Genomic DNA, 18,846 nt, shown 5'->3' with positions numbered 1-18,846 from the left:
CTGTACAGCATAGGGTGAGGCATAGGTCCCTGAGGGACTCCACTGGAGACCTCCTGCCATGATGAGACTGAGCCATTAACAACTGCTCTTTGAATCTGGCCATGCAGGTGGTTCTAAAACCATCTATTGAATTACTGTCTAATCCATATCCCTCCATCTTCTCCACAGGAAAAATAGGAGACACTTTGCTAAAAGCTCTGATAAAATATAAGTAAACTATGTCCACAGCACCTACTAGTTTAATCATCCTGTCAAAAAAAAGAAATGAGGTTAATTTGGCATGATCTGTTCTTGAAGGAGCCTGGCTGGCTCTTTGTAAGCATGGCTTCCCTTTCTAGATGTTTACCAACCATCTTTTTCATGATTTATCCTAGAATTGTCCAAGGAATCAAAACTAAGTTCATTGAGTTAGAGTCTGCAAACTCTATTATTTCTATCCTTACATGTAGAATGAGGAAGTTGAACTAGATGACCTCTAAGGGTCCTTTCAGCTCTAAATCTATGAGAAGTGGAATTTGAACCCAGAGTCAGCACCTTTGCCTGTATACCATGCTAAGTGGAAATAGACATAACTATAGTTTCAGACTGAATGCAATGTCATCATTGACTGGTTAGATCAAAGGTCAAAGTAAATGCTAAATTAGAGGGATAAAGATGAGAAGACACTGCCTGAGATTACTTTACCTCTGACCTAACCTGTTTAAACAAACTATTGCTACTTCAAATCACAAAATGGATAAAAGGAAACACATTGACTCTGGTTCTCACTATTCTTTGGAAAAGTTCAACCAATACAGAATCGTTGCCACATCAAGGAGACCAAATGAACCTAGAAACCACCTCAGTAAACACTTGAGCTCCTTACCAAACAAAGAGGAGTAGTAGCTGAGGATAACATTGGCTTAGAGTCATATAGTCTCCCAGTGATGCCATGAAGTGGAGAATTATGGAACACCATTGTTTTTGATGAATCAAAATTATAAGTAACTGAAAAGAAACTGAAAAGGGAAAGATACATGTTGAGAGCAAGCAAAGTGCCACATCTTACCACAGATAACTTACTCGAGAAAAGTGACATAAAGGACACCATAAAGAACATGTATGACTAGAAAGGAAATTGGCCAATTGTAGCCAGAATGAGAGATAAGGAAAGTCAGCCTGAGCACCATACTGGTATCCTTCAAATGTTAACAGAACTGGGGAAGGTATCTTGTACACTGGGTGGGTTTTCTTTGGAGGACTTTGTCAAGGAATCAAGAGTCATATGTAGAGAGAAGGCATATAGAGGTTCCCATTTGCTCTGGTGGAAGGTTGAGTGCCTGTAATGATAAGATCACAAATCCAACTCTTCATCTAATTCTATCTATATCTATCTATAAAGATAACTTAAAATGAGGATGCAGGAATAATATGAGAGATAGTGTATAGTGGTAGATGGTAGATCCAACCTTGGAATCAAGAAGCCCCGAGTTGAAATTCTGCTTTGGCCACATTATTAACCACGTGGCAATTCTCTCTCTAAGAGGTGTTAGTGTGTCTTGCTGGTGGGGTTACCTGTACCAATATAATCATAGATCTGGACCAAAAAGAGTTGGACAAATAAAATAGGACCATATACTTCAGGACTTCAACATCCATGGTTTCATGGTGGGCATTTCCTTCAGATGCAGACTACTGCCCCTCTTTCTCTTAGTCAATGGTCTTCGAGAGTTGCTGTGGCTGAGAAATCTATCCCCATCCTGCCCACCTGGGAGTGATTCTCTGAACCTTGGCTGCCCTTCAGACCCAGTCCATCACCAGGTCTACACTCAAAGCATTTCTAGCCCAGCAGAACCTGCCAGAGCTTGCTCTCTGATCTGGCATAGATGTTAAAAACCCAGGGTCATGAAGAGGCCTTGAAAAAAGGCCCCAGTGGAGGACAAGGCGCCATAGGGAAGGTGCCAAAGGAGTGGTGCAGACAATACATGGTAGAGGAGGTTCAGAGGAGGGGAATCTCCTTGGGGCCTGTATGGTCAGGAGAGGCTTCCTGAGAACAAAGGAGGAGCTTAAAAGAGAAGAATTTCAACAGGTTGAGATGTGGATGGATTACATTCCAGGCCAATTCAAGGTGGTAGAAGAATGAAGAATCAGGCTGGGGAATGCTAGGAGTCCAGCCTGTCTAGAATATAGAGCCTGTGAAAGGGTTAGCAAATGGGTGTTGGTCTGCTAAAGGCATGTAAGGTTAGGCTCAAAAAGTAGCTGGGAGCCAGATGAGGAAGGGCCTTCCATGCCAAGCCAAATCATTTGTATCTTATCCCAGAGACATGAGGGAGTCGCTAAAAGTTTGTTTGTTGATGTTGTTTTAAGCAGGAGAATGACATGCTAAGACCTGTGCCCTATTTTGGCACAAGATTCTTTTGGCAGCTATGGGGAAGATAGGTTGGAAAGGGGAGAAAATGTGAGGCAGGGAGATAGCAATAATCCAAGGAAAGGGTGACAAGGGTCTGAACCAGGGTGAGGGATGAGACAGGGGCAGGTCCAAGAGATTCTGTGATGGCCCAGCACAAGTCAGCTCCATTTGGGGAGTAGGGAATGAATGTTGGGGGGAAGGTACAGGAGACCAAAGAATTTAAATCACCCCAAGCCTGGGAGGATGGTGCTGCCCTCAAGAGAAATATGGAATTGAGGAGGAAGAGTAGGGAGTTTTTGTTTTTGTTTTTGGTGGTGGTAGTGGCGGCGGAAGGGGAAAGTGACGGATTTGGACATGTGAAGTCTGAGGTGTAAGAATACATTTAGGTGGAGACATTCAGCAGGCAGATGGAAATAGTAAGACTGGAGCTCAGTGGAGAGGTTGGAGCAGTAATCTGATCTGGGAGGGATTCAAATACATACCCCTTGATCACCTTACAATGTGGAATTCGAATGAACAAGTCAGATGAATCAGTAGCAGGAAGAGGGAAGGATGATCACCCCATGTAGACTCCATATAGGGCACTAGACTCCTAAACTCTTCTACAGCTATAAGTGACGGTAGCAGACTCCGTTGCCAAGGGAGAACATGCAGAGAGAGAAGAGAACCTAGGACAGAGCTTGGGTGGAATCCACACTTGGCAAAAGTCAATCAGTCATGGAGTAAGAATGAGAGACAACCCAAGGACAGTTCCAATGCTGTCCACATTGAAGGTTGTGAAGAGGAAGACAAAAAGCAAATGAGAGGACAGAAAGGCAGGAAGGGAGAACAGAATGTTCCAGAAGGCAAGAGGGGAGAGGAGAAAAAGAGGGGAGAGGAGAAAAAGAGGGAAGAGGCGGTCAATAGCATCCAATATTGCTAAGAAGTCAAAGGTCGTTGGATTTGTGAACTAGAACGTTGGAAGTGATGTGACCTCTGAGGACCCTTTGAGCTTTACATCCATAATCCCATGGTCACGGAGACAGTAGGTTTGGCAGAGTGGTGGAAACAGACCTCAGATCACAGGGGGTGATGAGGGAAAAAAATGTCTTTCTACGAGTCTAGCATTAAAGAGAAGGAAAGGGGAGATGGAACTAAGGTCGGGTGGCTTTTTTTTTAAAGACAAAGGAGACATGAACATGTTTTTAGGAAGAGGAAGAGAAGCAAGCTTGACCAGTGACACCCACGTAATTGTGTAATTTGTCTCTTCATCTTCTTTTTCAAATCCCAGACCTGTTTTTCTGCAGGACTGGTTTGCCCAAACAAAACAAAACAATTATCAACACCATAACGATGAGCCATCCGTTGTTTACAGGGAGCTGGAAAGGAAAAGGTCATTGTGTTTCCCACAGTGAAGGCTGGATGTGGAGCATGAGTTCATGAACTTAGTTTAAAATACACACACACACACACACACACACACACACACATACATACGCATATATACATACTATATATAATTTAATAATTGTATTTTAATTTCATCATTTCCCTTTTATTTTCCTATGTATTTTATGTTATGCTTTTTAAAAAACATTCTAGATCTAGTGATGACTAATCAATTCATCAATCAACACATATTTATTAAAATGCCTACTGCGTGCTGAATATTGTGCTAAGGGCTTGGGACATGAAGACAAAGGCGAAGTAGGCCCTGCCCTAAGACCTTACAGTCTAGCCAAGGGAGATGACCATCTCTCCATAGGCTTATATAAAATAGAGACCAGGTCATTTGGGGAGGAAGGTACTGGCTCTGATAAGTAGAGGTGAGGAGGGAGTGGGTATCAGGCTTGGGGAACGGGCAGTGCAAAGGCACAGAGATAGGAGAAGAAATGGTGTTTGCGAGAAATAACAAGGACAGTTTGGCTGGATTGTAGTGTACATGAGGAGGACCCATGTGTCATGAAGGCTAGAGCAGCACGCTGGGGCCACCTAGGAAGACTTAGTTGCTGGGGTGGAAATGATAGGAGTCCTGAGAAGCAAACATTCAATCCAAATTGTGGTAGGGAAGGGGAAGAAAGCCTGGTGTCTTGGGGCATGCAGCCTAGGTTTGTGGAGAGTAGATTTCAAAGGGTTAAAAGAAAGACTAGCCAAACTCCAATGGCCCCAAATTCAATGAGAGGTCAGCTTGGGAGGATGGATGAGAAGCTGAGGATGCAAATAAATGCTATCTCAGGGAGGTGGGAAAGGAGAAGGTGCCTAAGAAGACCAAATACCAGCTCACGACAGAGCCAGCTTATTGATGACTCATTTTTGGAGGGACATTCAGAGGTAGAAACCAGAAGAAGGGGCAGTCACATGATGAAGGCAGCAGATTTGCACACTTTGGTGCATATGGTGTCCGGGGCACTGACATTTGCAATGAGCTGGAGCTGACAAGGAACATGCAGATAACAAAGCTTTCTTAGCTATTCTGGGGCTGAGATGGTGACCAGAGATGGACAGGACCACTGCCAGGGGAACAGGAAGATATCAGACCACCAAGACAAATCAGAACTATTCAGCTCTCATTTTGCTTCAGTTTCCTCATCTATAAAAAGAGGGGCTTAATAGTTTACCCTTCAGAAATATGGAGAAGGGAAGAATTTATGACCAAACAAGAGATAGAGAACATTATGAAATGCAAAATGGATAATTTTGATTATGTTAAATTGAAAAGTTTTTGCACAAAGGCAATGCAAGCAATATTAGGAGGGAAGCAGAAAACTGGGAAAGAATTTTTACAACCAATGTCTCTGATAAAGGTCTCATTTCTAAAATATATAGAGAACTAAGTCAAATTTATAAGAATACAAGTCATTCCCCAATTGATAAACGGTCAAAGGATATGAATAGGCAGTTTTCAGAGGAAGAAATTAAAGCTATTTATAGTCATATGAAAAAAATAATCTAAATCACCATTGATTAGAGAAATGCAAATTAAAACAACTCTACAGTACCACCTCATGTCTATCAGACTGGCTAATATGACAAAGCAGGACAATGATAAAAGTTGAAGAACATGTGGGAAAATTGGAACACTAATGCATTGTTGGTGGAGTTGTAAACTGATCCAACCATTCTGGAGAGCAATTTGGAACTATGCCCAAAGGGCTATAAAATTGTGCATATCCTTCGATGCAGCAATACCACTTCTAGGTCTGTATCTCAAAGAGATCATACAAATGGGAAAAAGACCCACACGTACAAAAATATTTATAGCAGCTCTTTTTGTGGTGGCAAAGAATTGGAAATTGAGGGGATGCCCATCAATTGGGGAATGGCTGAACAAGTTGTGGTATATGGATGTAATGGAATACTATTGTGCTAGAAGAAATGATGAGCAGGCAAACTTCAGAAAAACCTGGAAAGACTTATATGAACTGATGCTGAGTGAAATGAGCAGGACCAGGAGAATGTTGTACATAGTAACAGCCACACTGTGTGATGACTGGCTTTGATAGACTTAGCTCTTCTCAGCAATGCAAGTATCTAAGACATCTCCAAAAGACTCTTGATGGAAAATGCTATCCACATCCAGAGAAAGAACTATGGAGTCTGAATGCAGATGGAAGCAGACTATTTGCTCTCCTTTTCTTTTGTTGTTTTATTTCTTCTTTCTCATGGTTCCTCCTATTAGTTCTAATTCTTCTTTACATCATTACTAATGGGAAAATGTGCTTAATATGAATGTATACGTAGAGCCTATATCACATTGCATGCCGTCTTGGGGAGGGGAGAGGAAAAAGAGGGGGAGAAAATTTAAAACTCAAAATCTTATGGAAGTGAATGTTGAAAACGAAAAATAAATATTTCTTTAAAAAGGAGGGCTTAGACTCCACGGCCTCCTCTGGGGTTCCTTCTAGCTCCATAGGCAAGACCTGATGATTCTTCATAATGTAAAATGTAATGTAAAGATGTAATGCAATATAAAAGCAGTTTTTGATCCATAGACTTCTGGCTTGATGTTTCCTCTGTACCAAATTCTACAAAAACAATTTTAAAGGTATAGTTTGGGAGCATTCAGAGCATGAAGGGGTGATTGCTCAGAGCCAGCGTCTTGGAAACAGTTCATCCCAACCCACCATTCCGCCCCACCATTTTTTTTTTTTGGCAAGGTAACTGGAACAACACAGGAGGTGAATGTGTACAGCACAGTATAGCTAGAGTCCAGTGAAACATCTTTCATGCTCACCCTTGTGGGTGAGTGTGGTGAGAGAGGAGGGGTCTACAGAGTCAGTCCAGGGACACGGGCCATAGAAACCAACTTCATAGAAAAGAGTGGACCAGACTTTGTAAGAGGCTAGTAGAATCATCTCACAGCATTCAGGACAGAATGGATGGGCTGATGGTGAGACACACCTTTCAAAGCCAGAAGGTGAAGGATAAAGTGAAGACAGTCTCAGTTTCTTCCAGCCCCAAGGCCTTGGAGCAGAAATCTTGGGGCAGCCAAGGAAGAAAGGGGCAGGGAAAAAAGGTCAGGATCCTCCTAAGACTTGGACAGGCTAGAACAAGGGACTGAATCTGATCAGGTGGAGTTTAGGAGGCATAAATGTAAAGTCCTACAGCATCAGGGACTGCACCTATGACTTCATTAGTACAGAGAACACCTAGGTGGGGAAAATCCCTCCACTAGTGTAGGTTGACACCTTTTCTGCAACTTAGTGAGTTTCCTAGAGGACTGAGAGGTGAAGAAATTTGCTTAGGGTCACATAGCCAGTTGGTGTCAGAGGCTGAGCTTGAACCCAGGCCTTCCTGGCTTTGAATTCAGCTTTCTGTCTTCACTGTGCTGCAGCTTCAGAAGCCCATGATGTAGGGAGCATGGCTAGACAGTGAATGGGAAAAAGATCTGAAGCTCTTAGTGGACCACCAGCAACATAGCGTGGCAGCCACATAAAGTCAATGTCAAACTAGGCAAAGCAGCTCAACTGAAGGAAATAATTGTTCCTTTATACTTGCTCCTGTTTGTAGGGAGCTTACCATGTGCCTGGCACTGGGTTAAGTGCTTTACAATCATTGTCTCACTTGATGCTCACATTAACCCTGGGAGGTAGGTGCTATTGGGATCCCTATTTTGCAGATGATGAAACAAGCAAATAGAGGTTAAGTGTCTTGCTCAGATCACACGTGGAGCCACAGGTGTGTACAGACTGTGGTTCCCCGCAGGCCCAGGTGTGCGTGGCCCATACCCTGGGCCAACTTCACCATTGTCCCTTCTTGTGCTCACCTCAGGGCTCCATGTATGCTTCTCTATGCCTGGAGTTCTGTGCTCACTCCCAGGCATCTCATGTTAGGAAGAACATTGACAAGCTAGAGATCGTCCAGGTGAGGGTGCTCAGGATGGGAAAGATGACTCAGGAGGGATGTGCTACGTATCAAGCCTTGGAAGGGCTGTTGTGTTGGAGAATGGGTCAGCCTCATCCCGCTTGGCCCAGGGGCAAAGGGAGTGGGGAGGTGGGAACTGCAAAGTGGCTTGATGTTAGGGAATGCCCCCAAAGGAGAATGGGCTGCTGCTTCTGGGGGAGCGAGGGGCCCTCCCTGGAGGTCTTCAGGTAGGACTTGCACATCCATAGGGCAGCATGGATTCCTGCAGGGCAGCCTCGGTGGCCTTGAAGTCCTTTCCAGATCTGAGGCTCTTTGATGTGTTGATCTGATTCCCTTGTGTCCTGTGCATTTTTTGGTTTGAACTTGCAGTGAAAACATGCTGTCTGGGGCCACCTCCCCCAGGGGAGAGGCCCAAGTCTGGGGCTGCATGCAACACCTCCGGAAGGAGAGAGAGGAGAGAAGAGGAAGGCCGAGGTGAAGGGTGTGGCATGCTTCGGCATGAGGGTGTGTGGGAGTAGGGGATGGATCCAGGTTGGCCCGCTGAGCTGGCAGCACCAGGGAGGGGTGGGAGGGAGCCAGAGCTGCCTCAGGTGACGTGGTGAAGGGGCTGCCATTCAGCCCCTCCCCCAAAGGGAGCCAGGAGCAAACAGAACAATTGAGTAAGCCCCCTTTGTTATGAGGGGGCACCTGGGCAGAGGCTTCGCTTCATACCAACCGAGAGAGCTGGGATGAGAGAAGGCAGGCAATCAGGAGCTGTCCTTTCAAGGCCCCTAGACGATGGGCCAGCCACACCTGAGCCTCCGGGGCAGAGAGCCTGAAACCTGGCGGGAAGATGCTTAGTCTGGGCAGGACAAGGGTAGGAGCCTGGGGGTCTAGTTGGAAGATGGCTGAGGGCAGGGACAGTTTTTTGCCTTTGTATCCTCACTGCTTAGCAGGGGTGCGGGGCACATAGTGGGTGCTTAAGAAATCCTTGTTGATGGACTGACTGGCTAAAAACCAGTAAAGGAGGTTAGCGAGGCAATCTTGGGCTATTAGCCCAGCATGGATGAGAAGGCATCGGGCTTGGAGTGAGGAAGGCCTGGGTTCAAATCTCACCTCACACGCCTGGGCAAATCCTTCACTTGCTCACCTGTACAAATAGGGGATTGGCCTTGCTGGCCATCCCAGCTCTACGTCGATGCCCTGGAGAATGACGCCGCATAACGAGGGGGCGCAGGGCAGCCAGTCGTCCTCCCCAAGCTCTGCTGTCCACCTCTCCTCCCTGGTTTGGCCTCTCTGGCCTCTTCCCTGGCCTGACTCTGGAGACCCCTCCTCTCCGAAGGCCGAGGGACCCACGGACCACTTGGCTTTGGTCCCCAGGAGGCCTCCCGGGGTCACAAGCCCATGGGCTGTGGCAACATGGGCTTGTCTTCTAGACTGAATTTTCTCTCCTTGTGACAAACCGTGATGGAAAGAGCCCTGACCTGGGAGCTTCAATCCCGGCTCACGGGTGTCCTGCCTCTGTGACCTTGGCCAAGTCACTTCCCCTCCTGAGCCTCCGCTTTCCTCACCTAAAAAATGAAGGGGTCGGACTAGCAGCCTCTCAGTCTAAGCCAGGATCCTAAGTCCAGGAATCTCCCTGGGCCTCGGTTCGAGGAGGCCGGCTCTGATGGACCCCCCCATCTAGGTCCAGGATCCAAACGAAGGGAGCTGCCAGTGATCACCCCCTCTTCTTGGGCTGCATTTTCTTTGGCTGTAAAATGGGAAGAATGTGTGCTCTTGCCTTCTAAATACCGTGTCTGCTTCACGGATCTCTCGTATGTGCTTATGTCTGTGTACGTGGTTGTCTGCCCCTGCACACGTGGGGTCCTCGAGGGCTTACATTCTATCGGGGCTCCTCCAGGGACCGTTTAGTATTTATCTTTGTATCTTCAGAGCCTGGCACACGGTAGGTGCTTAATTAGTGTCTGTGGACCGATAGCTAGCCCTTTAGAAATGGAAAAGCAGCTCATAAGCATTTTTATCATTGCTTTTAAAGAGTGTTAGCAGGCAGCACCGACCTCCCCCCTCAAAGTCATCCCAGTTCCAGAAATGGCCCAGAACTTGGGGTGCCCCCAGGGGTACAGGGAGTGATGTGGACAGACTTCTCAGTTTTCACAAAACATCCACAGCAGACTGCTCCTTGGATGCCTTGGCACTGTGATGGCGATGTCAGCCCCAGTTTTTTAAAAAAAACTGTTGTTATATAAATATTTGTCCGTTTTCCTAAGAGCACATTCTGCACAACGGGGCTTGACAGTGTAAGGGCAAAGGGAAGCTGGTGGGGCCAGCCAGCAGAGAACGTTCTTCCTGGCCTGGCCTGGAGGCCAGCAGAGGGTCAGGCTCCACTGGTCGGCCCATGCCCAGCCTGGTGGTCTGCTTTGCTGGCTCGGGTGGGGCTGGCCCCACAGCCGTCCCCTCCAGCTGGAGGAAGGGCTGCACGAGGCCTCTTGAGTTGGTCAGAGGCACTAGTGAACTTGGGAAGGGGTCCCAAGGCCACTTCTGAACCACAGGGACTCAGACAGACAGACAGACAAAAAGCAAAGCATAGCACAAGAGCCTAGCCAGCAAGCCCAGGAAACAGCTGGGAAAGAGCAGCACCCGGGTTCAGACCCTGCCTCTGCTTCTTGCCCCCTGCGTGGTCTTGGGGATGAGTTTCTTGAGGCTGGAGACCATGTTTTTGCGCTTCTGTCTTGCCCGGCACAGATGCTTGCTGAGTCACAACCTTCCTCTCATAGGCCTCAGTCGAATGAAGGGGTTGGGTCCGCTGATTTCTCCAAATTCTACCATCAGCTTGGAGCCCGCAGCTGTGACTTGGAGCTCACAGCTGCGGTCGCCATATTTGTTCCCGGGTCACAGGGCTTGAGAGAGCCCACAGAGGGGTCGATGGAGAGGGGTGTGTGATGGAGACACTGTCACAGCCCATAAATCCTCTGGGGAAGACCCAAGGAGGTGGCGGGGTGGGGCAGGGAAGGATTCCAAATGCTGTCAGATTCTCTACATGTTGGTGTTCTGGGACCAGCCCCGATTGCCCTGCCTTCTCTTGACTCTCCTGCTGACCGCTTACTATTTGGGCTGTTGTAAGGGAGAGTTGGGTTAGCCATCTGGAGTCAGAAGGAGAGAAGGGGGGATGTAGAGAGGGTGAGCTGGGTCTGGAAGTGGAGAGAAGGCTGCCAGGCTTTGCCAGGCGGACGAGGCCTTCCGACTCTGCCCTCTCCGAGGCTGATCCCTTTCTCTGGCTCTCTCTCCCGTTCCTCCCCCTCCTCCACCCCCAGGCCCAGCCCTCCTGTCTCTGCTCCCCTCTTTGGTTTCCCACTTCTGCTTCTCCCCTGGCTCTCAGGCCTTGCTCCCTGCCGGGGAACCTGACCCAGGTCCGTCGCGTGAGGGCTCAGCTTGGGTTTCCTCGAGCCTGGAATGCAGAGCCGGCACAAGGCGTCTGCAGAAGGCCCTTGCCTGAGAGGAGCATCCGCACGGTTTTTCCTTCCTCAAACAGTGAGTAAGCTGCTTACTGTTCATGGGAGGCTTGGAGCTGTCCTTGTCACACATGTGATTTGACTTATCACAAAATAAATATGTCTGTGACATGGAGAGAGGAATTTTCTGGCATTAAAATCTGGACTTTGAGGAGTCCTATTTTTAAAATGTCCCTTGCTGTGCACCCCTCCCCCTCCCCTCCCCCTCCTCCTCCACAGGCTGGGAGGGCCCGAGGCAGGAGCTCACCTTGCCTAGGCCTGGTCCCAGCTCTGCTGGCCCATGTCCAGAGGCTAATCAGCCCCGGCACAGAGACTAGGGGGAAGGGCCCTGGCCCTCTCCTCCAGTGCTCTGCTGGCCGGCTTTTCCAGGTACATGAAAACATCATTTCTTCCCTTGAAAGAGAATCCAGCCCTTCTCCCACTCCCCTCCCCTCAGCCGGAATGAATGCAGGTACCTGGTGCCCACCCAGCCCCTTTGGGAATATTAAAAACATCAATACTTCTTTTGAAATAGAATTTAAGTTTCTCTCCCTCCCCAACCCCCAGCCTGGATAAAGGCAGGGAACTGGTGCCCACCCAGCTCCTCTGAGCAGTGAGGCAGAGGATGGGGGTGGGGGGAGTGGGGAGGCATGACCCAAGCTCTCCTGAAAGCTGCTGCCGCGTGAGGTCCCAGGAATGTGTGTGTGTGTGTGTATGGCTGGCATACGGCTCACACGCATGTGAGCAAGTGTGTGTGAGAGTGATTGTGGACATGTGTGATTGCATATAAACACAGGGTTATGCATGAGCGTGTGTGTGTGTGTAAGAATGTGTGCACCTGTGTAAGAGGGTGTGAGTGTGCCTGGATGTAAATGTGAGCATGCGTGCACATGTGTACGTGTGTGACTGAGTGTGTGCATGTGTGTAAGTGCGTGTGAGTGGGAGCGTGTGTGTAAGAGAGTGGTAGGTGCTTCTGTGTGTCAGTGTTTGCAAGCACGGGTGCTTGGCTGGCAGGGAGCTTATGGGAAGGACCCCACCCCCGCCTCCGGCACAGCCCAGAGGCGGGCTCTCTGGCCTCACCCACTTGGCCAGCCTGGCCTCCAGCAGTGGAGGCTTCCCCGGGGGGCTGTCACCCAACTAACCCAGAGGAAGCTCCCGTCAGTGGGGCAATGCTCTGCAGTCTGAGCAAGACGTCTGATCAGTCATGGGAGTGTGTGTGTGTGTGTGTGTGAGTGTGCGTGTGTATGCGCACGTGTATGACTGTGTATGAGTGAGTGTGAGTGTGTATAGACGTGTAAGGGGATGCGTGTGAGGGGGCTGTCTACTGTGACCTGAGAACCCCGCATTTTACACTTGGAGAAACTGAGGCCCAGAGAGGGGAAGCATATGAAGGGCTCACTCGGGGCTGGGATGCCCCTGTCAGGGAGCTTCCGTTCTACCTTGGGGGTTGGGTTCGAACCCAGTCAGGCCCCTCCTCTCCAGCTGCACACAGAACAAAGATCGATCGTGAATCGTCCACTGTTGTTCAACATGGGTTCCGTCTGTGTGCCCAGGGAGGAGCGGGGCCAAAAGTGAGCCTTGGGCTTGCAGGGAGCCAGACACACCTGGGCTGGATCCTGGCCAAGTCGCTGCCCAAATCTTAGCCTCCGCGCTTATGAAGTGCTTGCTGTTTGCCAAGGGCTCTGCTAAGGGCTGAAAGCCCAAGCCTGTCCCCTCAGCCCCAACCCCCCAGGGCTGTGAGTGTCACATGACTTAATGTGTGGAAAGCAAACCATGAAGGACTCTGGGAATGCTCGCTATCATGCCTGTCCTCATCCCAGCTGGAAGCAACCTTGGAAGCCACTCTCATTTTATAGACGAGGAGAATCAGAATAGGGGAATGACTTGTCCAAGGTCACATGGGTGATAAGTGTCAGAGATGAGGTTAGAACCCAGGTGCTCTTAGCACAGTGCCTGGCACACAGTAGGCACTCAATAAATGTTGATCGACTGGGACTGACAGTTCATATTATCACCATTTTAGCAGCGTTACAGTGCTGCATGGAGACTGTGCGGGGACAGTGGAAAGCATGCTAGCTCTGGGGTTAGAAGAGCTGAGTTCAAATCCTGCTCTGCCGCTCACTACCTGTGTGACCTTGGATGAGTCACTTGATGTCTCTGGGCCTCACTTTCCTCATCTGTAGAATGGAGTGGCTGGGCCAGATGGCCTTGGAGGCCCTTTTAGTCTCAGACCTGGTGACTTCTATTTCTACAGAATACTGCCTTTCTATCCCTCTGAGGGGATGGTGGCTGTGGCTGGAATCACCCGGAAAGGGGCCTCCCCTCCATGAGCCTGGGACAGCGGCACCCTTGGACCTCCCAGCCAGGAGCAGATGGTTTCCTGGGGGGCCAGGATTTGTTTGCCTCTCATTGAACCTTCAGAATCCCAACGGCCCCTCCATCCACAGACAAGGACCTCATCTGCAGAGGGTCAGGGAGCCTGGGTTCCACAAATGCTCTGGATGGGGGGGGCGGGTCAGTGCAGAGCTCAGCTGACCCCTTGGTCTGGGGCTATGAAAGGAGGCTTGGCATGGGGCGCTGACAGGCCGGGAGGCCAAGGGCGGCCAGTCTCCTTCACAGTCTATCCTCCAACCCACCTCTTCTACCTTCTTCCACATTACCCCCTTCCATGTTCTCCGTGATGCAAAGAAACCAGATGACTGGCCATTCCCTGGTGGATCGACGCACATTTAGGCATCAGCACGAGCCGGCTTCCAGGCCTGGGCACTCACTCTCTCCTCTCTGCCTTGAGGTCTGGCTCACCTCTGCACTCCTCCCCTGTCCAGATCCCCTGAGCTTCAAGCGTCCGATGCATTCTTTGGCTCTCCTTCTGGGGCCAATGTTTTCCCCACTCTGCCACCCTGGGCTATCCTTAGTACACATTCTCATAGACAGCTGTTGAGCTGGAAGACAGCTCAGAGACCACCCAAGGGAACTGAGCCTGAGAAGTTGTGTGACTCGTCCAAGGTCACACAAATGCTGGGCCAGGGACCAGAACCCAGGTTTTCTGGGTCTGAATCCACGAGTCTTTTCATTGGGCCTCTCGGACTCTCACCTTCATCAATCCCTGTCTTGGTGGAACACTCATCTGTTGTGTTCACGCTTCACGTCCCCTCCCTCCCAGTAAACATAATCTTCTTGGGGGCAGGGGATGTTTTGCTTGGGTTTTCATCCCCTCCCTCAGCACTCGGCATTGCATACAGCAGGCACTTAATCTATGTACACCAGATTGAATTGATAGAAGGAAATGCCACCCAGAAGTACAGCTGAGAGCTTCTAGCCTTACCCTCTCTCTTTGCGTATCTCGGATGTTCTGCTGAAGGTCCCGCAAGGCTTCCCGAACAACTCCAACATCGATCTCTGTGGGGCTGAAGCCTCCTCGTGAGGGAGAGGGCCACCTGAGTGGCGAATGGGCCTGGCTCCTCTCTGGGGATCCAGGCCGAGAGGCTGGAGTCTGTTGTCCATCTGCCACTGAGGAGCTCTCGAACCCTGCAAAGGGGTCGTAGATCATAGATTAGAGCAAGATGGTGCCCGACTGGTTACCCCTGCTTTCAGGTGAGAAACCAAGGGAACCCAGAGGTTAAATTTACCCAAGGCCACACAGATAATGTGTCTTTCTGCCAAGCCAGAAAGTCTTTAGAGATGGTTCTGGGGACTGACCAAAGTCTGTTGTCTAAGGGCCAGCCCAGCTAAGGATCACCACCAAGTTGGTCATAGGGGATGAATTTTTGGCCACATCAGTCCCCAAAGACCATCTGTGAAACCGTAAGTGGGAGGGGGGCAGCCTGGGGAAGACCCAAATCCGAGGTCCTTGAGGGACTAGCTTTAAATCAGCCTGCCCCTCTCCCCAGACCATTGGTGCTGACCTTTGGCTGGGGAGGGGGCTCTTCCCGGTGGGGGGCAGAGGCCCAGTCCCCGGCGCAGTGCTGAATGCAGCCGACTCAGCGCGGCCTCGGTTTCTCTCCTGGCATGTTCAACCTGCTCCAGCTCCCGTTCCAGGCTGTGGATGTGATCGTTGGCTGTGCTCAGGCGCATCTGGGAGCTCTTGGCCTCTCCGCAAACCTGCTTCAGCTTCATCTCCAGGTTACGGAGCTCATCGCTGAGTTTCTGCTCATTCCCACGGCATTCCTGTAGGCTCTCCATCAGCTCCTTCTCCCGGACCTGGATTCCTGACTCTGTATCTGCCAGTTTTCTTTGCAGGCTGAGGATCTAGAGGAAGCAATCATGGGCACCAGAAAACAGCTGCGCCTACATTTGCTAGAAACCAAGATATTGCACAAAAAGGGGAAAATGGCGCCCAGCATGGGGAGGCCATCCCAGCTTTTCTGTCCCTGCCTCGGAAGGAGGTGGAGTGCCTCTTTGGGGTTTGGATCATTTAGTCACTCAACCAAGCAACCAAGCAGAACCGGACTTGCATAAGGATGTAAGGCACTTTCTGTGGTCTTGACCTCCTTCTAGCTACATCAGGTCCATCCATACCCACTTCCTACTCTTAGAGAAGATAGCACCAGCACACACACAACTCACAGGGCCTGATGTAGAGCATCCGTTTGGCGAGAGGAGCATAGCTCATACTATGATCCAGGAGCAGAAACATAAAGCCATGCCAGGTGAAGCTGGAGCTCATGGGCTCAGCAGATCCTAAGAAGCTTATAGGAGTTCCCATAAATTATTTAAAGCCCCGAGGTGTTGGCACCAAGTAGGTGAGAGGAAGGCGTGGTATTGCGCCAAGTGCCAGTTTGGCTCTTGTGACTTCTTCACCCCAAACCATGCTGTTATGGTTTCCACAGGCTAGTCATGATACAGTGGAGACGCTTTCCCCCAAAGACCCTTCCTTCAAATGACTCAAGGCTGTGGCTTCAGCAGGTAGGACTGGTGGACAGTTTCCATCAGCGTCAGAGCATACTCATTGTATAGCGGTACCCGGATCCTGTCCTTGGGCCGGCAATTCTGCTGGTCTATTAGGTGCTGGGCATCTCCTGGCCCCTTCTGTGAACCCAGGATCTATCTCCCTGACCACAGACTTCCCTTGCCCTAACACTTGTACATCAGATATGAATACAGATTCAACGAGAGTAGTTTGGGGTTGAAATGTGGTTGTCACAAGGGCTTGAGTGGATAGCTAACAAGGGGAGGGTGGGTTATCAGAGTTGGTAGGCCAGAGGGCTCATCACCTGAGTAACTGGGAGAACATTATCGTTCTGTCTGGGGACGACAGCCAGAACTGGTCTCTGCACAAGGGCTCTGCTAACATGTGTAATGCAAGCCTTTTTCCTGTTTGTCTCATGTTTTGATTGCTCAGAAGGTGTGTAGCAAGTGGCTCCGGGCAGCCTCTAATTCGCCCACCTCGGTGACTGAGAGGACTGAGGGCACAGGGTTAATAATGAGAGCACAGGATAAGTTAAGAGGAAAATCAGAATTGGAAAGGGCCATCTGTGAAATAGGGCATTTGGGTCATGATGTTGGGATAACAGAATTCCATAGTGGGCAGTAGAGTGACCCAATCATCCTGAAGGTAGGAAGGGTAGTAACTCTGATATTCCTTGAGGGTTTGGTCTGTGGGCTGTGACTGCCTCTTAGAAGTCTAAGGGTGACATGCCGTGGAAAGGTGAGACTTAGCCTGGGGGGCCACGGATGGTGCACAAATGAGAGATCAGTTGGGAGTTCTTATCAGAGGTGGTGAGAGAGCACACCACAGAACTGGAAAACGGAGTCGTTTCAGGGGAGATAGGAGGACCAGTACAGGGATGGGAATGAGGCCAAAGTGCCCTGGTACCCCAGGTATGGGATGGAGGCAAGTCTGGCATCAGCTCCAGCACCGCTATCACCCAAGAATGGTGGGCAGTCACCAGGGGCTGCAATGAGCCTGCTGATTTCCCCACCAGATGTTTGTCCCAGGCTCCTCCCTCACAGGTCTGGACAGACAAGAAAAAGTCTACCAAAAGTTCTGGTGACTGTGTGTCTGAAAGGTTAGGCATTGAATGCCTTCCACAATCTGGCTCACACCCACTTATCCAGAATTATCTAACTTACCCCCCTTCATGAACGCTATACATTCTAGCCACTGGCTCTTCTTTGACCTCCATGTGCCATCTTTTCTCTGTCCCCCATATCTGGAATACACTCCCTCCGTGCCTTTGATTCCCAGAATCCCTCATCTCCTTCAAGGCTCAGCTCAGGGGACATCTCCTAAGTGAAGTCTTTCTCAAGCCATATGATTATTTGGGATCTTTCCCCAATTCAATTAAATCTAGCATTACAATTATGCATTATCATATCTTTCAATAACAACATATATTATACACACATACATACATACATATATGTAACACACTATACCTATACAAATATACATACATATATACATACACACACACACACACGCACATAGACACACTCTCATATAATACTCTTCTGGGAGATTGGATCTCAGAATACCAACCATGAAACGGTCTGTTGAACTGCTCAATCAGCATTTTGCATTTGCTAGTAGCTCTATACTGTCTGAACAACTCCCTCAAGGTCACTATTTCCTGGGAAGCCAGCCTGGAGGCAGACATTTGGGCCTGGGTTACAAGGTCCCTGGTACTTGCTACCTATAGATCACATCTAGGAAGACTGAGATTGATTGGTTACCAGGGTTAGGGTTGGTAGGATGACCTGTCAGGTGGCTGCCATAATCTGGCCTTAGTGGGATGTGTCTGCCCACTGTCATAGAACAGAGGTGATGGGGGTGGGGGTTGAACCTGCTGAGAAATGATGCCCAGTTGATCTGGTGTTGGTTAAACTTCTTGGTCATTTGAGGGTTCTTGAGGTGCCTTTGGTCAGGGTGAATAATGATCAGATGCTAGAGTCCCTCAAAACAGCCACTCCTACTTTCTGAAGCAAGTAGGAGCTTGTAGAGTTGTGTGAGTTAAAAAGGAGAAAAACTTTCCGGCTTGCTTCCTTCAACTCCTCTTTGTTTCAAAGGCCACTTTTACTGGGAACAGCATCTTCTCCCACGGTTTGTAGTTTCTTTCTATTATGGTTGATTCCATAGAGAAGTAGATGCAGAAGCAGGGCTGGGGGAGGATGGTATATAGATGGGGAAACAATGGCGCCAGTGACAATGTGAGATGTGTTAGATTCTATGAAGAATAGTTATAAGACTCTGGGTCGCTGTAGATGGGTAAACCCAGTTCACCCTGGAGTGTAAAAGCCATTTTTTTTTTAGTAATTTAGAGAATGAATCTCCAGTCCTAAGGGTGTTTCTTCTCTCTCCAGGCCGCATGGAGGGTCCCCATGTAGGTGCTCAAGAATGTTGACTTTCTCCTCTCAGCATCTTTCTTGACTCTGATTCACTATCTCAGTCTCTCAGTGATGTCCTCTTTCTCATCAGACTTCCCTTAAAAGGCCAAGTCCAGGGGCACAGCTCACTTGTAGTATGACTCATAAATCATCTTCAAATGTAGTGTTAAAGGGCATGTGAGTACCGATGACAAGGAGACTTCACCACTCATGCCAGATCAAAGTCAAGTTAACTTTCCTATCTATCTATCTATCTATCTATCTGTCTATCTATCTATCTATCTATCTATCTATCTATCTATCTATCTATCTATCTAT

At 49.0% G+C, this 18,846-nt stretch overlaps 1 protein-coding gene across 1 annotated transcript in view; it reads right to left on the bottom strand.

Moving 5' to 3' along the window:
• Window positions 1-18,846, bottom strand: part of CROCC2 (ciliary rootlet coiled-coil, rootletin family member 2) — a 168,636-nt gene that overhangs the window by 21,519 nt on the left and 128,271 nt on the right. Inside the window, exons 27-28 of the mRNA XM_027876038.1 lie at window positions 15,108-15,450; window positions 14,528-14,730 (exon numbers count right to left, since the gene is read on the bottom strand). Coding sequence (XP_027731839.1) covers window positions 14,528-14,730; window positions 15,108-15,450 — 546 coding nt within the window. The remainder of the gene's footprint in view (window positions 1-14,527; window positions 14,731-15,107; window positions 15,451-18,846) is intronic.

This window comes from Vombatus ursinus, unplaced genomic scaffold (genome assembly GCF_900497805.2).
Source record: "Vombatus ursinus unplaced genomic scaffold, bare-nosed wombat genome assembly UNPS02014810.1, whole genome shotgun sequence".
Classification (NCBI taxonomy): Eukaryota; Metazoa; Chordata; class Mammalia; order Diprotodontia; family Vombatidae; genus Vombatus; species Vombatus ursinus.
This window is presented reverse-complemented; position numbering and strand designations above follow the sequence as displayed.